The following is a 20545-nucleotide window of genomic DNA, read 5'->3' on the forward strand; positions in this document are numbered from 1 at the left end:
TGCTGCACTTTCTTAAGTAAGACAACTTTTTTTTCTCTTTTGTTGCAGCCACATGGTGGTGAAGAATGCAATGAATACTAGCACAGTTTGATGCCATTTCCCTGTCTTGATCCCATAGATCCCCTGCAAGAGTCTCAGGGATCCCCACAAAGCAAACTCTGAGAGCAGCTTCTCTATAGAGGCTGAAAATAGGAATATTAGCAGCTCCACAGTTTGTGTAAGGTGGAACAATCTTGAATAGAAATGGGGAATTGAGGAATTTACCCCAAAGCTGCATTTGCAAGGCAAGTTCATTTTTACTTATGTTCATTAGAAGGGATATATTTAAAGGTAATTGAACATCAATTAGTAATATTTATGTATTATTCTGGCTATCATGGCCAGTTCACATACTATGGGTTCACTAATAAGTGATGTTATAAGCAAATTTCTAAACTGCTTTTCTAAAAACTAAATGCCATGTTTAACATTTTCTTCAATATAAAACTAAATAGTTCATAAGTTCTAAAATGGCCCACCTTTGGGGGCATCTGGCTGGTTCAGTGAGTGCAGCATGTGACCCTTGATCTCAGGGTTGCAAATTCAAGCCCCATGTTTAGGCATGGAGCCTAGTTTAAAAAAAAAAAAAAAGAGGCTCATTTTCAGTTTAAACACTGCTAAATAATGAAGGGTAGTCATTTGAATTAAATGCAAGAAAACCATAATTCAAGTGAAATTTACTCCATATAATATTGGGACAAATGTTTATAATCACTGTAACTTCTAAGTTTAGCATTTAGGTCCTTGAAAGATACACTGGGAGAGAGCACAGATATTCAACATACAACACCTATTAATAGCTCTTCAACAAAATATATTGTCCTCTGATGGAATCAAGAAGACTGTCAACCACAGGCCAAAAAAAAAAAAAAAAAAGTTGACTTAAATGTTTCAAATAAAAAACCAAGTGACTGTATATTAACATTAATGGAAATAAAAAAAAATTTAGCAATACTTAAATTCTAGTTATGGAATCATATATCCTAGTAATCTATGTTATAAAATTACATTTCAAACTATACAATTTAAACTGTATGACACCAAAATGAGAACTTACCCGATCTGCTAACCCTCCAGGAACTATTGTCCTCACAACCACGCCACTTGATTTTCCTCCAACTATTCCAAAACCTAATCCAGAGCCATCATTAATGAGCTCAACATCTTCAATATGGCCCCAATGAACCTACAAATTAATGGCAAATAAGAGCCAAAGTGTTAGTGAAACACAGATGCTTAGTTTTCCAATACAATAATTACTAATGGAACAGATATACAACAAATTGAACATGCCTACAAGTAATCAGATCATCCTTCTAGAGTCTAGGAGATATATAAAGATGATCACATGGTCCCTGCCCTTGGGAATCTTATAATCCATAGAAGATCATCTAAAACACAAATAATTAAAATATGAGACAGAATGTTTATCATAAGACACATAGCTCGAAGAGGATAGAGACATGTTGCCTCCTTCTCCAATCTGTACCCAATGTCTAGCACCATGCCCAACATGCAAGGAGGAACCAATAAATGTGTTTACCTGAATTGAAAGAGAATCTTAAAATATTATAAAGATTAGGGGGAAGGTGGAGGCAAAGACAAGAAGTCAAGTCCGAAGAAGAATTACGGAAAGCTTCAAGGAAAAGGTAGCATTTTATTGCACTACAAAGAAAAACACACATTTTCAAGACAAAGAGAAATATAAGAGCAAAACAGAACCAGATAACAGAATGGGTCAAAGATATGGTGAAAAGATTGGATTTACTTACTTGGATAAGCAAAAGGAATAATTGAAGGCTTTAGAAAGGAAGGACGGGAACAAAGCAGTGGTTTGGGAAGATTAATTGGGCGGCAATGCGAAGGATGAAATTCTGAGGACATGAGGTAAAAGAGAGTAATTAAGCAGGCTCTTATGTGGGAGAGGAAAAGTAGGTCCCACTGGGGCAAAAAAGGACTGTGCAAATCAGACTGAGAGACATAAGCATTTTCCCTCTAGCAGGCTTCCATCAGAAAAGTGCATAAGGGGTGCATGGGTGGCTCAGTGGTTGAGTGTCTGCCTCAGGCTCAGGTCATGATCCTGGTGTCCCGGGATCGAGTTCCATATCAATGTACTTCCTTCAGTACATTTATTCAAATAATAAGCAGGCTCCTCACAGGGAGCCTGCTTCTTCCTCTGTCTATGTCTTGGCCTCTCTCTGTGCATCTCTCATGAATAAATAAATAAAATCATTTAAAAAAAGAAAAAGAAAGAAATGTGCATTAGGGGCACCTGGGTGGCTCAGTTGGTTAAGCGTCCAATTCTTGATTTCAGCTCAGGTTAAGATCTCAGAGTCGTGAGATCAAGCCCCACATTGGGCTATGTGCTCAGCAGGGACTCTACTTGAGATTCTCTCTCTCCCTCTGCCCCTCTTCCCTACCTGCTCCCTCCCCAAAATAAATAAATACAACTTAAAAAGAAAAGAAAATGTGCATTAAATTCACATAATCTAACTGCAGAACAAAATTCTCCAGATCTCAAGCTTCTTAGGGTATACTTACTGGTTTTACTATTATACTAAGTTGGAAAGTTACTATACAACATTACTATGCAACAAATAACCAAGAATACTGGGATATATAATAAATTCAGGTCTGGAACAACTAGTATCTGGGAAGTAACAAGATTTGCTAAAATATGCCTGAATTAATGATCACAGCTAAAATTGATAGAGTATATATTCTACACCAGGCACTGTGTTTAGCTCTTCATATGCATTCTCCTTTAATCCCTATATTAGTTCTGTGAAGTGGATACTGTTACTAGTTCCAAGTAAAAGCAGAAGAGCCTGAGGAGTGGAGGAGTCAAGGAACCTCTCTGATATGACACAGCTAGGAAGAGGAAGAACTGGGTTTGAACCCCACCTTAGCCTGGCTGCAGAGCCCTTGTTCTTAACCACTATGCAAAGCATTCTCTCGCTTTGTTCATTGTAGTTATTATGTAAATTGTGTTGTATAAATATTATGTAAATTGTGTTGTATAAATATCACTAATTACAACAGTGAAAATGTCTATATGTTAATTTTTGTTGTGACCTTGTTCTGTACCCAGACGGTCTATTGTTTCTTTTGTCCCAGTGAATGAAAATTAATCAGCTAGCACTTAGTGTTATATGAAAATAAGATTTATTCGCTTGCATTCTAAAGGTGGAGGCCAAAATCTGTAAAATGTTATAAACCAAGTTTAAAGGTTCCCAAAAGAGATGTATACTTTTATTCTTTTAAATTGCTCAGCATACCTGCTTACATGAAAATGTATGAAAGTAAAGAAAACTTCTATAATTTTGCAGTGTCAATAATCTAGTCATAAACATCCAATATAATTTACAAAAAAATCTTTTTAAATAAATAACTAAATCTTACTTAAGATATTCAACAGTAAATCTCTAATAAAAATTCTCAGCTTAATTAAGGAACTGCCTACATCACCAAGGAACCTAAGACTATTTCTATCACCAAAAAAGTTACGCATAATACAACAGTTCACCTTCTACATTAAATATAATCTTAAATAAGGAGAATCATAGGACATTGAAAAACAGAATCCTCTGTGAAATATCTTGTTCAATATGCTAATATTTTACTTAGAGATATGATCATCTTTCCTGAAGTATGACAAGTAACACCTTTAAATGTCTTTACACTTCTTAAAATCATTGGCATAATTCAAAATTAAGTTATTTTTCCAAATTTGCAACTCACTGTTTCAGGCATAGTTGTATCAGTTAGGTTGATAGAAGTTCTGCTTTTTGTGTGGACCGGTTCCCTGGCCACAACCAGGTGCAAAGATCCAGTGGTTTGTTGTAATAATGCAATTGCTTGCTGATGGGAAATGTTCTGATCCAGTGGAGTGTGATTAATAGCCAATATTTGATCATTTTCCCTTAATCTTTGATCCCTTCATATAATAAGAAAATTCCATCATAAGTGACACAATAGCATAATTTTTTAAAAACCTGTTATTCAAGTGAAGCAGTTTATTTCTTATGGCACTACTTCCTTTAGTACATTTATTCAAATAATCATATAACAGAGCTTTTCAGAGTACTTTTCATCAAAGCATGTATTACCCAATTAATTGATTAAGTGGTGCATCCCTAAACATGTGGATGCACAAGTGCCCATGCACCTGTACACATGGGTGCACGCGTGCACAGACACACACACACACACACACACACACACACTAAAATCCATTTGGCTAGAAAAATAAGCAAAAACAATGAATGGGGCCCCACTGCCAAGGTTTGAACAAATCAGAACACTGCCCCTATTAACTGCACACCTTCCAACCTGACTTCAACATACCAACCTGACTTCAACATACCGCACTGGGGTATTTGTATCCTCAAGTTCACCAGTAATCTTTCTAGCAGTTATCCTATCTCAATCATCCTCTGCTTCTCTGACATCTGTCAATTATTAGAACTCTACTTCCAAATCAACAGATGTTACCTCTAAATCTGTATTTAAGCCCTTCTCTCTGTCCCAATCCCCAACCACTAACCAAAGTAAAAAAAAATATATATATATATATATTTTTTTTAAAAGAAATTAGCAAAACTTTAAGAAAAAAACTCACTATTATAGCTAGTATTTACTGAGCACTTGTTAGAAACTAGGTACTGTGCTAGATGCATTACAGGCATCATCTCATTTAATCCTCATAACCAACTCTTAGCTACAGGGGTGCCTGGGTGGCTTACTCAGTTAAGTATCCAGCTCTTGATTTCAACTTAGCCATGGTCTCAGGGTTGTGAGATGCAGCCCTACACTGAGCCCCATGTTAGGTCCCATGTCAAGCCCCATGTCGGGGTCTGAGCTCAGCACAGAGTCTGCCTGTGTCTCCCCTCTTGCACTTTCTCTCTCTCTCTCTAAAATAAAGTTAAAAAAAAAAAGTTACATTTTACATGCAAGAAAGTAAAGCCTGGACAAGCTTAGCATCTTATCTTAGTAGACTCTGAAGCATATCATAGTCTTACACCTCAGTGGGATTTCCTCTGATTTATGTATTTGACTTCATTACCTCCCATGACATCACTCCTCCTCTTCCCATTTCTGCATCATCACCTCTTCAATTCCTTCTTGCCCCCTCTTTATCAATCTTGCATCCACCCATCTTTTTCCATTCCCCATGTCAAGCATCCAATGGAAAACCTTATCGTAATGCCTAAAACTGAACTTTCAAAATTTCGCAAGGTTTATTTTGCTAGGTTCTCTTTATACTGGTATCACTCAACTCAAAAATGTATAATGATTATCTATGATCAGTGAACCAATAAGGAGAGAGTCAAAGGAAAAAGAACAAATTCTTGTCATCACTGTTTCATAAAAGAACATTATTAACCTTCAAAATACAAAATCTCCCTGAGACAGGATTTATCTCAAAACAGAGAAATCTAATGCATAAACTCAGAATTATGAAAATTCCATTAGATTGCCCTTATCTTATTCAGGTCATAACAGATTCAGCAAAACTTTGTCATGCATCAGAATTCGGGAACTTCTTTTCTTTTTTTTAAGATTTTATTTATTCATGAGAATACACAGAGAGGAGAGAGAGAGAGAGAGAGGCAGAGACACAGGCAGAGGGAGAAGCAGGCTCCATGCAGGGAGCCTGACGTGGGACTCGATCCCGGGTCTCCAGGATCACACCCTGAGCTGTAGGCGGCGCTAAACCGCTGAGCCACTGGGGCTGCCCTTTTTTTTTTTTTTTTTTTTTTTTTAAGATGTATTTATTTTAGAGAGAGCTAGCAAGAGTGCAGGGGGAGACAGAATCTCTAGCAGATTCTCCTCTGCGCACAAAGCCTGACGCCGGGCTCAATCCCATGACCCGAGATCATAACCTGAGTGGAAATCAAGAGTCTGATGCTTAAGCAACTGAGCCACCCGGGCACCCATGGTAACTTATTTTTTTTAAAGATCTTATTTTTAAGTAAACACCCAACATGGGGCTCAAGCTTACAAGTGTAAGATCAAGAGTTGCATGCTCTACCAAATGAGCCAGCCAGGTGTCCCCAGAATTTAGTAACTTCTGAGCTCAGATACAGTGTAAACTTGGTTGGTATTTAAAGACCTGCACATTTGGTCCCCAAGTACTCCTTCCAACTTGGCTTCCTCCCCACATAAACAAACCCCTTTTCCAATCATCTTGATCTACTCTTTCCTACTCAAACACGTTTGACATTTCCCACTCTTGTATAGATGGTTTCCTTCATCTCTGATGGCCTTTAATTCTACTCAGCTAAATTCAATCCACCCTCCATGATCCAGCTGAGTGTCTCTCTCTCTCCTACCCTCCCCATCACTTGCCTCATTATCACAGTGCTCTGAATCACTCATTTATCACTCACTGGATATTCATTTATACTAAATATGCTGTTGACAGAGCTAGCCAAATCCTACTAAATTATAAGTTTTCTGAAGATAGACACTCATGTTTTAGATTCTCCTTTGAAACTACCAAATCAGATATGAAAATATCTATTTTTGATGTCAAAATCGTTAGTGGCTCTCATAATAAATCAGGTATCATTAAAACTCTTATGCCTGGGCAGCCCGGGTGGCTCAGCGGTTTGGTGCCGCCTTCAGCCCAGGGCATGATCCTGGAGTCCCGGAATCGAGTCCCACGTCAGGCTCCCTGCATGGAGCCTGCTTCTCCCTCTGCCTGTGTCTCTGCCTCTCTCTGTGTGTGTCTCTCATGAATAAATAAAATCTTAAAAAAAAAAAAAAAAAAACACTCTTATACCCCCTGGAGCACTTGGGTGGCTCACTTGGTTGAGCGTCCAACTTGATTTTGGCTCAGGTCACACTCTCAGAGTTGTGGCATTGAGCCCCAGGTCGGGCTCCCATTGGACATGGCATCTGCTTGGTATTTTCTCTCTCCCTCTCCTTCTGCCCCACCCCAATGCCCCTCATTGGCTCTCACTCACTCTCTCTCTCTTTAGAAAATACATACATACATACATATATAATTTTTTAAGATGTTGCTTATACATCCTTTTATTAATATTAGGAAAAGCTTATTACATTATAAGAATAAGATATAAAACTGTATATGTTCCATGACCTTGCCTTTATAAAAATAAAACATTCTAACATATTTTCTAGTTGTCCCAGGGTAATCAAAGCCCCAGAGTTTGCTTATTACATTTCTATATTTTATAGTTTTCCATTATACGTATTACTTCTATGATTTTGATATACATATGTTTTGTAAATTGAGAATGTTGCTTGTGCACCTTTCCCCAGCCCTAAAGAGACATTTGTTTTTAAATGGGACCACCCTAGGATAATACCAGAAATCACTTCCATTTTCACGTTTCCGATGTCCTGCTTTCTCTGACTCCTTCACCCAAATTCCTATTCACAGCTTGTTCGTGAAGGAAAATGTCTTAATTAATCCCAAATGAATGAGATACTCTCCAATCTCTTCAACCCTGATGTAACTCATTTTGTATAAGTTCTTAATTTACTCACATTCAAATCTTCTATTTTCTGGAAATCAATCTATTTTAATCTACCTTCCCCCACTACCCAACAGACTGTCAGGACATTGCATTTCTTTCCAGTTACTACCTGTTCAGGGAACATAAACTCAATCTCAGATAAACAAATTGTAAAGGAGAGAAATCTCCTGGAAAATACGATTTTGATGCATTCTAAAGTTGAACAGAATTAGTTTTACTGCTACTATTATTATTTATAATTTAACTCTGTAGGGCAGCCTGGGTGGCTCAGCAGTTTGGCGCCACCTTCAGCCCAGGGTGTGATCCTGGAGACCCAGGATCTAGTCCCAGGTCGGGTTCCCTGCATGGAGTCCACTTCTCCCTCTGCCTGTGTCTCTGCCTCTCTCTCTCTGTGTCTCTCATGAATAAATAAATAAAATCTTTAAAAAAAAATTAACTCTGTATATATTGAATTCATACTTTGCATTTAAGAGGATACAAGTTCTTGTCTCTTCATTGCAACATTCAAAAACAATGAATGACTTTGAGAGCCAACGGGCCTAAAGGTTTAAGGTAAACCCCTAAAATAACACAATTCTACGTGGAAAGTCCTCAAGAAAAAGGAAGACCTGATCATGAAAACCACTTAACATGATCTATAAGGTCATGCATGACTGATCCCACCTCTCTCCAGTCCTTTCTGGTAGTCTCTTGTACTCAGCTCCCATACCAGGTACGAGCCTCACTCCAAGGATAGAAGCTATGTTGATCTCTCTACAGGACTACTGCTCACAATAGTCTCTGTATTCCTCTGACACCTTCCACTCTTTGCAGACCTTACTATCTTCTCTCAAGTTCCCTTTTAAGTACTGCTGTCTCTGGGATGCCACCTGACTGCTTAGCCTTGGGTCAAGGCTCTTTACACACTGACATATCAAACTCCTCTTTTTGAAAATGCTCACCTCTATCCATAACTACAGACTTAGTATAGAGTAGCTCAGACGTAAGGATTGACCACAAAAAGGTTGCACAGGGGCACAGGGGCACCTTGGTGGTTCAGTCAGTTAAAGGTCTGCCTTTGGCTTGGGTCATGATCCCAGGGTCTTGAGATCGAGCCCTGCATCAGTCTCCCCACTGAGTGAGGAGCCTGCTTCTCTCTCTCTCTCTCTCGCTCTGCCACTCCCACTACTTGGGCTCTCTCACACTCTCTCTCTCAAAATAAAATTTTAAAAAAGAGCATGCATCATTGAAGATACACTAAAAACACTGAATTGTACACTTTAAGATGGTGACATTTATGGTATGTGAATTGTAAACCAATAATTTTTTAAGTTAAAAAAACTTAAAAGTTGGGCCAATAAAAGTTAAATAAGTTTTTTGTCAAGGGACTTCGCAGCCTCAAGTAAACTATTGGTAAGTGACCCTACATCCAGGCTCACCTGAGATTGTCAGATTTACTAGAATAGCCCTACTCTATACCTGATGTCTCAGTGTTACTAAAAGTACCCCCTCTCAGACCCAAAACTATCCCAACATGGACAATAAACTATATGGTTACCCTAACTATATATATACCCAATCTCCAAGAAAAGCATAGGATTTCACAAATATATCTGACTACTTCTAAAGTTCCTTAGAACATACTTGAGGAAATGTGGCATGAAATGGCAGTACAAAAGCTGTAAAGTCATGGAAATCCATTATTTTTTAATATTCAGTTGGGGAGACTAGAAGTGATGCCCCATGAATGGAGAATGTAAATTCAAACATTTATTATTGGCCGAGAATTTTTACACTAATAGAAAACCACTACTGCTGCTGATTTTTTAACAGGGCAGTAGTAATGTAATAAATAATGTGCTTGTTAAAAGAAAAATAAACAAAAGATTTACATATACCCCTCAAAATAATAAAACAACAGTACAAGGGCAATAGGGGGGAATCATACAGATTTGAGGAAGCTGAGCCACCCAGGTCCCAAGGAGGCTTTTCATTGACAAAAGAAATAATCAATAATGTGATAGGACCACCAAAACAGTTGTTATAAGCTCAAGTTTAATAAACCACCCAGTAGGGACACCTGGGTGGCTCAGAGGTTGAGTGTCTGCCTTTGGCTCAGGGTATGATCCCAGGGTCCCGAGATCGAGTTCCACATCGGGCTCCCCACAGGGAGCCTGCTTCTCCCTCAACCTGTGTCTCTGCCTTTCTCTCTGTGTTTCTAATGAATAAATAAATAAAATCCTTAAAAAAATAAACTACTCAGTATGCAGAATGCAAATTTCAGTATATCCATCTTACCGGTCAGACATAGCTAAAATATCATGTTCAATTATGGGAGAGGATTGTGGGATAGAAAGAGCACTAACTTTGCAGTCAGACTGTCTTGGAATCATATCATGGCTCACATTTCCAGCATTAATAGCTCTGTGACTCCAGGTAAAACAATGAACCTCTCTGAAACTCAGCTTTCTCATCTACAGAACAGAGTAATGACACTCTTAGCTAGATTGCTGCCATAAGTACATATGAGAATATCTGCAAAAGGTTTGACAAATATATATGAAAAGGGAAAGTATTTTTTAATTTAATTTTTTTTAAAGATTTTATTTCTTTATTCATGAGAGACAGAGAGAGAGAAAGAGAGGCAGAGACACAGGCAGAGGGAGAAGCAGGCTCCATGCAGAGAGCCCAATGTGGGACTCGATCCTGGATCTCCAGGATCATACCTTGGGCTGAAGGCAGTTCTAAACTGCTGAACCACCTGGGCAACCTGGGTTGCCCAAAAAGGGAAAGTATTAACTGCTTTGTTAACTGTTTTTATTACTAGTTTCTTATTCTCTTTAGAATAATGTTTTCAGAAGTATCAGAAAAAAAATTAGCAAAAGGCAAAAAGAACATCCTCCTCACCTGTCTGCTATACTCCCTGGTTGCACCTCCTTCACAAAGATATCAACTTCTCCCAGATTTTGACTTCTAAGGGCCACCACACTAAATCCAAGGCCTCCAGTTGAAGGCCGTTCTATATCAATATATTCAATTTGCCGGCCCTAATGAAAGGGGATTTAAAAAAAAAGAAAAAGTCAGTGAAATACATTTAACCACTGTACCCTTTCCAAAGAAATGAAATTACTATTTTCATGAATAACACAAAAAAACAGTTCCCCTAAGTCATCTGTATCAAAACAAATAAACAAACAAAAAACCTACACAAAAAAAAACAAAGCAAAAAATCCCTCAGCATTTCAGCAATAAATTATTTCTGGAAATCCTCTCACTTTATTACTTTCAGTAGAACATAAGAGGGAATGTGCAGCGTTCCACCACCTCAGGGAATCAGAGATATTTTCAGACTTCATTCACATTATGAAATGAAGCCCAAACTGGATGAAAATTCCTGAGAAAAACAACTTTTTCCACAGTAAATCCTATATTACTTTTTATACTGAATCTCTCTAAATTCTCTACAAGCAAAATATATTTTTTAATGAGGAAAGCCAAATAGATATCAAACATATACTAGTGTTCAGCCTAAGTTACAACCTGCTGCATTTGTTAGGGTTGTGTTTTTAATTATATCGTGATGAATCAATATTCCATTTTATTAGATTAATTCAAAAGATTATAGAAAGGCCACCATTCAGATGGGTTCTATGTGTAATAAAAAAATATTTGATTGCTTTACTTAATAATTACATTTATGACATGAGAACTTCATAAGTGTAATCACATAACAAAAGCATCACATAAAAATAATTATTAGAAAGTTAAGAGGATAAAGCTATAAAGTTAAAAAAGGAATTAGGTATAGATTATTTAAATATTTCACCTTAAACAGATTCTTTTTAACCTTAAAATTCAGCTTTCATTTTTTAAAGACACTTATTAGAAGGTGAGTTAAACAAATACAAAGCTAACACATCCAAAAATCCAACAGTCTATTTAATTTTTAATAGGTATTGGGGACAAAACTGGATTATTCTTCAATTTTTTTTTGAGATTTTCTAAATCATATTATCTCTAACTTCCATTAATTCTGTTTTGATAAAAAATTAAAAACAGCTTCAAAGGAATTTCATCACTTCTGGTAGACATCAATCTTCCTATAATCAAAATCATAAGAATCTTTTGTAGATGTGTAGATATGTGCTAAATTGGAGTAATTGTCTAAAAACTGCTTGCCACACAGATATTTTCCTTATTAATTTTAACCCAATAAATTTCCAATACACAGGTTAGAAAATAGTATCAATCTTTTCTAACAAAATAAAGATGCAAGCAAGCCACACAAAGTAGCAAATTTTAAGGCAAAATGAGAGAGTATTTTTCTTTTTAAAGAGTATTGTTTAATCTATAACAGGAGAAAGATAGCTAAGTAATCCCATGACAAGATATAACTTTACCTGTGCCATCTGTTGGATGACTGAGTTAAAGTCTTCATTTCCTGACTTAGGAGTCCAAGGAAATAACCCAGAGACAGTCAAATTATTAGAAGGTCTTTGAGCATTCCCATTAGTAATGGCACTGTCTGTAAACACTAATAAACCTTTCCTAGAAAAATCAAAGTTGGTCGAACAATCTGAGGGTATGTGGCTGAGCTGTTGGAGAGAAAAACAAAAAGAATCATCAATAGAAACCTATAGAAAATAAATATTTCTATTCACTAAATATTCTTTTTTGCCCATTACATATATAATCTGCATATTAAATATTTACATATAAAAACACAGATATATGAATCTGTGTTTTTAAGGCTATAAATTTATTTATCTAGTATTACGCAGATTTTTTTTAAAGATTTTATTTATTCATGAGAGACACAAAGAGGCAGAGACATAGGCAGAGGGAGAAAGCAGGCTCCCTTCAGGGAGCCCAATGCAGAACTTGACCCTGGGATCACAACCTGAGCCAAAGGCAGACACTCAACCACTGAGTCACCCAGGTGCCCTATACAGAATATTTAATAGTTTAAAATATGTTGCTTTCTGGGGCACCGGGTGGTTCAGTCAGTTGAGTATCCAACTCTTGGTTCCAGCTTGGGTTAAGATCTCAGGGTCACAAGACTAAGGAGTCTGCTTGAGATTCTTTCCCTCTCCTCTCCTCCCTCTTCCTCTGCCCTCTCCCAGCTCACATGCGCTCTCTAAAATAAATAAATCTTAAAAAAAAAAAAAATGTGTTGCTTCCTGCCTTCTACCATTACCTCATTAACAGCATATACAACAGTTCATTACACTTCACATATACATCCAGTCAGTCGGATAAACATCTAAGACACTGAGCCCTTTTGCATTTCCATGTAGAAGGCCACAAAAAAATCCACAGGTAATTTCAACAAAAATAACAATAACAGTATTTACTGAATGACTGCTATGAGCAAGGTCTATACCAAACTCTTAACATATTATCTCATTTAATCCTTATAACAGACCTCAGAGATAATATTATTCCATTTGCAAACATGAAAACTAAGACACATAGGTTAAGTAATTTGCCCAAGATTAGTGGCAAATGAATCACAGAGATACTTAAACATCATAGAAAAAAAAAAGGGGGGGAAAGAGAATCCTGTAATTATGGTGAATAGGAAAATAGAGGTTAATTTTTTAAATATCATTGGCTGTTTTGAGTGCTACCACAGTGGAATAAAGGTAACATCAAAAACGAATGTCAGGGCCATGATCCCACGTTCCTGGGATGGAACCCCATGTCAGGCCCCCTGTTCAGCTGAGTTTGTTGCCCTCCACACCCACCTTTGCCTCCCCAACCCATGTTCTCTCTTGTTCACTCTCTCTCAAGTGAATAAATAAAAGCTTACAAAAAAAAAAGAATATCAACAGGATCTGATAGACAAAAATCAGCAACCATCAAAATTTTATGAAAACACTAAAAAAAAATCAGATTTTACAGTTGAATGAATAAAAATATGATTATGCATATAACAACTCTAAACTGTATAAATATAAAAGACTGTTATTATGATGGATGGGTTGGTCGAATCCACTCTTAGTCCAGTAACAGATATGTAATGACCTTTCCCAATTTCTGTTGCTACCAACAGCATTCACTGTTGCACTATAGGATTCATCCCATGACCAAGGAATACCAATATGGGAAATGCTAAAATTATGGTATAAATTCTGATCTGGAGAAAGAAATTCACAAAAAGACATATGCGCAGGGTTTAATTCTTAATTATTTATAAGAAAAATCACTTGCTAAATATTTATGGACAGTCATTTTGGTGTATCAGCAAAACCCACTGTTTTCCCAAATTTTATTAATTTTCTCCTAACAACCATGATACATTATCTCCAATTACATTTAATATTCTGCCAATGAGGGATCCCTGGGTGGCACAGAGGTTTAGCGCCTGCCTTTGGCCCAGGGCACGATCCTGAAGACCCTGGATCGAATCCTACGTCGGGCTCCCGGTGCATGGAGCCTGCTTCTCCCTCTGCCTGTGTCTCTGCTTCTCTCTCTCTCTCTGTGACTATCATAAATAAATAAAAATTAAAATTAAATAAAATAATAAAATAAAGTAAAATAAAATAAATAAAATAAAATAAAATTCTGCCAATGGGATGCCTGGGTGGCTCAGTGGTTAAGCGCCTGCCACATCAAGTGCCACATCAGACTCGCTGCTTCTCTCTCTGCCTATGTCTCTGCCTCTTTCTCTGTGTGTCTCGAATGAATGAATGAATGAATGAATAAAAATAAATAAATAAAATAAAATTCTGCCCAAAGTAATCCATAGGATAGCTACTATTCAAGTCCAGCTTGTAGAATAGATGATTTAAAATCAATTTGTCATCCCAGACCCCAAAACATAGCAACCAAGAGCACAACTAAAACTATTAATTTCTAGTACTCTAAGAAGAGGTGATATGTATCCAATAAGTCAACACCTGTGTATGTAGAAACTGCAAAAGTCCAGGTACTATGCTATATGTAGTGGAGGAAACATAAGTAAAACAGGAGTTATAATGCTAAAACTTTCTGATCAGAATATCTGTGACATTTAATACTTACTTTGATAATTATTTGACAAGCATTTTTTTAAAGATTTTATTTATTTATTCATGAGAGACACAGAAAGAGAAGTATAGACATAGGCAGAGGGAGAAGCAGGCTCCTTCCAGAGAGCCCCATGTGGGACTCTATCCTTGGATCTGGGATCATATCCTGAGCTGAAAGCAGACGCTCAAATGCTGAGCTACCCAGGCATCCTAAGCATTTGATATTTGAGAGGTGTAAATAATATGCTACAAGGCTATGATCACTTCTTGCTAGAAAAAGACATCATGAAGAAAATACATTTTATGTATTTTCTAAACACCATTTTATGTTTTAAAGAAAATGCTGGAAAAAAGAAAGAAAGGGAAAGAAAAGAAAGAAAAGAAAGAAGAGAAAGAAAGAAAGAAAGAAAGAAAGAAAGAAAGAAAGAAAGAAAGAAAATAAATAAATGAATGAATGAATGAATGAATGAATGTTGGGAAGTCTGAAAGCACCTGACCTTTACATATTTAAATAAGTGCAACTTATATTCTAAAACCAAACACAAAATTTATTATAAACATTTTAGGTAGGCTTTATGCCCAACATGGGGCTTGAACTCAAGACCCCAACATAAACATTCATATGCTTTACAGAGTAAACCAGCCAGGTACTCCCCCATAAACATTTTTAAACTATCCATGCCAATGCTACCTAGAGGTCATAGGGCCCAGTAGAGTCTTCTTGCTGAATTAAGCACACTTAGAGACAGTTGGTCTGTCTCTATCTCCTATCGCTCTTTGCTGTTTTGAATATACCAACACGTAAAACCCTGATGAGTAACTTACTTGCCCTTTCAGTTGCTTGATGGACTGCTGAAGTGTGAGTATTTGATTGAAGAGAGGGCTCTGTAGTGTCTCATAAAACAGAGAGAGCTTCTCATTCTGTGATGTGTCCCCCTTCTCCTGCAGTTTCATTTTTAGGCGATCAAGAACTTGTAGGACCTGCAGTTTATCTTGTTTGAAGAAGGATAATCAGAGCACAAGTTAATCTCATCGTACATTCCATTTTCCAACCACTAATTAATTTACTGATAGAAGTATATATCTAGTGTACCTGGAGCAGGATTTTCAGGCATTTTGAATTATTGTCTTCAATCCCTTTTAAAGAAACCTAAAGAAAAATTTCAAAATGCAAAAGATGGTTTTTTCATTAGTGTATAGTGGCTTATAGTTCTATTAAAGAAAAGCTCTAAGAACATTCTTCATCAAAAGACTTCACACAAATTCAAATTAAAATTACAATAAGGTGCCACTATATACCCACTAAGATGGCTAAAACTAGAAAAATAAAGACAATTTGTTGAGTGTTGACAAAGACGTGAAGAAACTAGAACTCTCAACATCACTAGTAGGAACATAAAATGGCACATGCACTTTGAAAAGTTGTTTGGTAGTTTCTTACAGAGTTAAAAATACACTTACTATATGACTTAGCACTTCCACTTCTAAATACTTACCCAAAAAAATGAAAATACAAACTCACAAAAGACCTATACGTGAATGTTCATTGCATTTTTATTTATAAAAGCCCTGAACTAATAACAGATGAATATATAAGCAAACTATAGAATGAAAACAGAATGCTCAGAAATAAAAAGGAAACAATTATAAATATATACAACATGGATCGATCTTGAAAACAGTACGTTGCAGGACAAACAAAGGTTACAGACTGTATGATTCCATTCACATGAAGTTCAATGTATAGTTCTAGATTAGTTTACCTGGGCAGGTAGAAAGGAGCTGAATGGTAAGGGATTTAAAGGAGCTTTTAGGGTAATCTTTCTAAATTTTGAATGGGGTACTTACTGTATTCATAGATGTGTATATTTGTCAAAATTCATTGACCTACATATTTTTTTTTTTTTGAGAGATACAGAGAGAGGCAGAGACACAGGCAGAGAGAGAAGCAGGCTCCCCACAGGGAGCCGGATGCGGGACTAGATCCCTGGACTCCGGGATTAGGACCTGAACAAAAGGCAGCCGTTCAACCCAACCGCTGAGCCACCGAGGTGCCCTAACCTACATATTTTAAATCAGTACATTTTATTGTTCACAAATTATACTTCAATAAAGTTGATTTTGATCCTGAACTGGAAAAGAACATCTAAATTATTTAAGAGATGAAGATTTTAGAGAGATTAGGAAAAAAAATCTCCAAGCTACACAGTCTGAGATTCCTTTTTTTTTTTTTTTAATTTTTATTTATTTATGATAGTCACAGAGAGAGAGAGAGAGAGGCGCAGAGACACAGGCAGAGGGAGAAGCAGGCTCCATGCACCGGGAGCCCGACGTGGGATTCGATCCCGGGTCTCCAGGATCGCGCCCTGGGCCAAAGGCAGGCGCCAAACCGCTGCGCCACCCAGGGATCCCACAGTCTGAGATTCCTACCAGTCATCTGAATCTCCAAAACGTAACTACTCAAAATATTGGCATTTTCTGTTTTTATTCCAGTGATTTATTCAAACTGGCCTAAAATGTAATGTAATCACAACTGAAAATGCTAGCAAATCCTCTGCTATGACCAAAATGGCACTTTCACAGTGGTCATTTATACTAATGGTACACTAAGTTGTAGTGAACCATCAAAGAAATAGAGTATTATATAGTCAAAATCCTCTTAACATTAACTCTGGATACAGTCACCGAATGAGGTCTTTATCTTCAAATTCAAGGTCACAAAGTAAGAAAGCGTATTAAAAGCCAGTAAGGGATGCCATCTGCATTGATAAAAGGTCCAAGTATTCCATCCAAATGTTCACTGGATTCAGTGAGAACTACCAAAGAATAGCTGAATAGGGTGTCACAGAGACGCTACTGATGAGCTCAGCATCTCAATTGTGCGACCTTTCAAACTACCCATTGACAGGTAACTGAGTAACAAAAGACCAATACAATGGCACTGTCCTTTTCTATAGCAGCCTGAAGCCCTAGAGGATTGACAAGAGCAGCTCTGCAGTCATTAATACATCAACCTCTCTGAAAGAAAGAATGCAAGCTAAAACTCTGAGATGCAATTTTTTTACTGTCAGATTGGCAATTTATTTTTAAAATTAATAGCATGTACTCTAGATGTCATGGAAAAACAGGTGGGAATATAAATTTGCACAATCTTTTAAGAGAGCAACTTAGCAATAGCTATCAATATATTAAACCTGCATTCTCTTTTACTCGGAACAATACTTCTGAGGATCTCTCCTAAAGAAATACTTGGAAAGGTCACACAGATGCATGGTACAAGGATACTTACTTCATTGTTGAGAACAAAACTCCTGGAAAAATTAAACTCTTAAAAGCAATCTGTCATTGTAATAATAAAGTAGGTTGGAATATACTGAAATGAGAATGGGAGGAAAATAGTTAACAGTAAGCCTGTGTCTGCCTCTTTTAGGGAGGAATTCCCAGCTTGATAACCAGAACCCCTTGCAAACATCCTCAAGGTTTTTATTTTTTCCTCAAGGTTTTTAATAGATAACAGCCCCTCATTTTTAAATGTCAGGAAATACCTGATCTGTCTTAATTGCTTTTTATACATAATCTGAGAATGTATGGATTATGGGTCATGGCTGACTAGAAGATAGGAGATAATCACACACTTTCTGTATGTGTAAGTAATGGAATATAAAACTCAGGATTCCCCAAACACAAAAGGTTTCCTTTGAGAAAAATGTGTTTATACATACTGTTGAGAACTTGGTTAGTAACCCAAAACAAAAACGTGTTCTAAGGTTGAATTTACTCCTGTAAACAAATTAAAAATTACAGTTAAAGTCTGACAGAAATACATTTATAAGGGATTTAATGTCAATCTATATGTAACTAGGTATTTTAAGTGTGTCAATAACATGTCCTAAGAAGAAAAGTGACATTCTTTGGGATGCCTACTGGCCAGGTAGAGTTTCTCCAGCAAGAAACGTCCATGCCTACCTCCTGCCTGTAACCGCTGAATCATGAGTAAGGTCTGGTGATGTCTGATCTCTTGTTCGCATGAGCATGCTTTGATTCAACCCTCTATGTTAACACAAGGATGTTATCAAACATACACAACTGAAGAGGGAAAACAAACTTTCAGGATATGTGCATTATTCTTTCTGTAAGAAAAAAATATGTGTCTGTATGTAGGTTTTAGTGATTACTTCTAGAATGTGGGGATGGGGAGATAAAAAAGATTAAACTTTAACAGATTTTAGTGCTGTCTGAACTTTATTTTATAACTTAAAAAATAAGAAAAGGGGGCACAAGATGGCTCAGTTAATCATCTGTCTTCAGTTCAAGTCATGATTTCAGGGTCCTGGGATGGAGCCCTGGATCAAGCCCGCATTGGGCTCCTGGCTCAGTGAGGGACTTGCTTCTTCCTCTCCTTCTGCCTGCTGCTCCCCCTGCTTGTGCTCTCTGTCAAATAAATAAATAAAATCTTAAAAAAAAAAAAAACTAAACTAAACTAAAAAAGACATAAAATAATGGCTAAGATGGCCTAATGAGAGAGCAAGCAGGTACAAAGATAATGACAACACAACAGGACAATTATATTGTAAGGTATATACATCAATAGCAGAGGTGTATGCCATGTGCTAAGTGAAATCACAAGGGGAGAGGGACTAAACCTGGGTGGGGATGGTTAGAATGCTGGAATGAGAACACATTAGAAACTTCTCTTGTAAAAGCTAAAGAAAGAGGTGTAAAAGGAGAGTGATCATTTGCCCTCATTTGCCTAAAATAGTCTCAGAATACAGAACATCATTATGGATAGTGTTCCATTTCTCTCTCAAAAGTGCTGCAGTTACTGATAGAAAAGATGTGGCATACACACACACACACACACACACACTCACTCACACACAAATAGGTATTATTCAGCCATAAAAAAAAAGAGACTTTGCCATTTGTGACAACATAGATGGGCCTACAGAGTATTATGCTAAGTGAAATAAGTCAGAGAAAGATAAACGTCGTATGATTTCACTTATATATGAAATCTAAAAAATAAAACGAGTAACCAAACAAAAACAAAAACCACCTCTTAAATAGAGAGAACTGATGGTTGCCAGAGAGGAGGTGGGTGGAGGGATAGATAAAGATGATTAAGAGGTACAAACTTTCATTTATAAAATTTTTAAAAATTGTGTCAGTTTGAATGACATGTAGGGCTACCCTTGGTCAGTGGTATTCAAATTTTAGCACGCATTGTTGAGGGCTTGTTGAAACACAAGTTGCCAGGGCTCACCCTCAGAGTTTCCAATGCTGCAGGTCTGAAGAAAGCCAGAAAATTTGCAGTTCTAACAAAGTTCCTATGTGATCCTGACACTACTAGCCTAGAGACTGTACACAGGTATAAAAGCTCATAAATTTCTGTGAGGAATATTAATTAGCTTTAAATGACCTAGTATAAGGTCTCTGGACATAGGAAATAATGTTGTTTTTGTGTTGGGAGGATTGTTTTGTTTTTTGGTTTTGGGGCTTTTTTCTTACTGCAAATGTGGACTGCAAAATGGATGCCTGGTTCACAGAAAGATAAGTACCCAAACTGAGAATAAGCATTTAGAAACCATGCAATGTGGCAGAGTAATGCTGATCTATTCAATTCAGTAATATAACCTTGACTTACCTTTTATTTCTTTTTTTAATGTCATTTTTTTAATAATTCATTTTTCCGATAAATAATGCTACAAAAATATCAGTCCTTGAAAGAGTGGGGGTGCAGGGAAATCCTGATCTCTTCACCGACAGTTTAAGCACAGACTTATATAGACTTTGAGAGGGTCCTTGTAAATAATGCTAAGTAGACTGGTCTTTATCCTGTAAGCAACAGGAAGTAATTAAAGGCTTTTAAGTAGGGATGTATTGAGTCCAGATTTCTATTTAAAAAGGTAATTCTGGTAATAGGATAGATTAGTGGTCTTCAAACATTTTTAAACACACATTCCCATCAGTGAGAATATGTTGACCATTCACCTTACTTTTTTATAA

At 36.9% G+C, this 20545-nt stretch overlaps 1 protein-coding gene across 9 annotated transcripts in view; it reads right to left on the minus strand.

Moving 5' to 3' along the window:
• The window catches only part of PATJ (PATJ crumbs cell polarity complex component), a 355573-nt gene that overhangs the window by 327690 nt on the left and 7338 nt on the right, over nt 1-20545 (minus strand). For all 9 annotated transcript variants that reach the window (XM_049110354.1, XM_049110355.1, XM_025427867.3 and 6 more), the window contains exons 2-7: nt 15633-15689; nt 15365-15531; nt 11927-12121; nt 10434-10573; nt 3781-3976; nt 1097-1225 (exon numbers count right to left, since the gene is read on the minus strand). In XM_049110354.1, coding sequence (XP_048966311.1) covers nt 1097-1225; nt 3781-3976; nt 10434-10573; nt 11927-12121; nt 15365-15531; nt 15633-15654 — 849 coding nt within the window. In that variant the 5' untranslated portion in view covers nt 15655-15689. The remainder of the gene's footprint in view (nt 1-1096; nt 1226-3780; nt 3977-10433; nt 10574-11926; nt 12122-15364; nt 15532-15632; nt 15690-20545) is intronic.

This window comes from Canis lupus, chromosome 5 (genome assembly GCF_003254725.2).
Source record: "Canis lupus dingo isolate Sandy chromosome 5, ASM325472v2, whole genome shotgun sequence".
NCBI classification, from domain to species: Eukaryota; Metazoa; Chordata; class Mammalia; order Carnivora; family Canidae; genus Canis; species Canis lupus.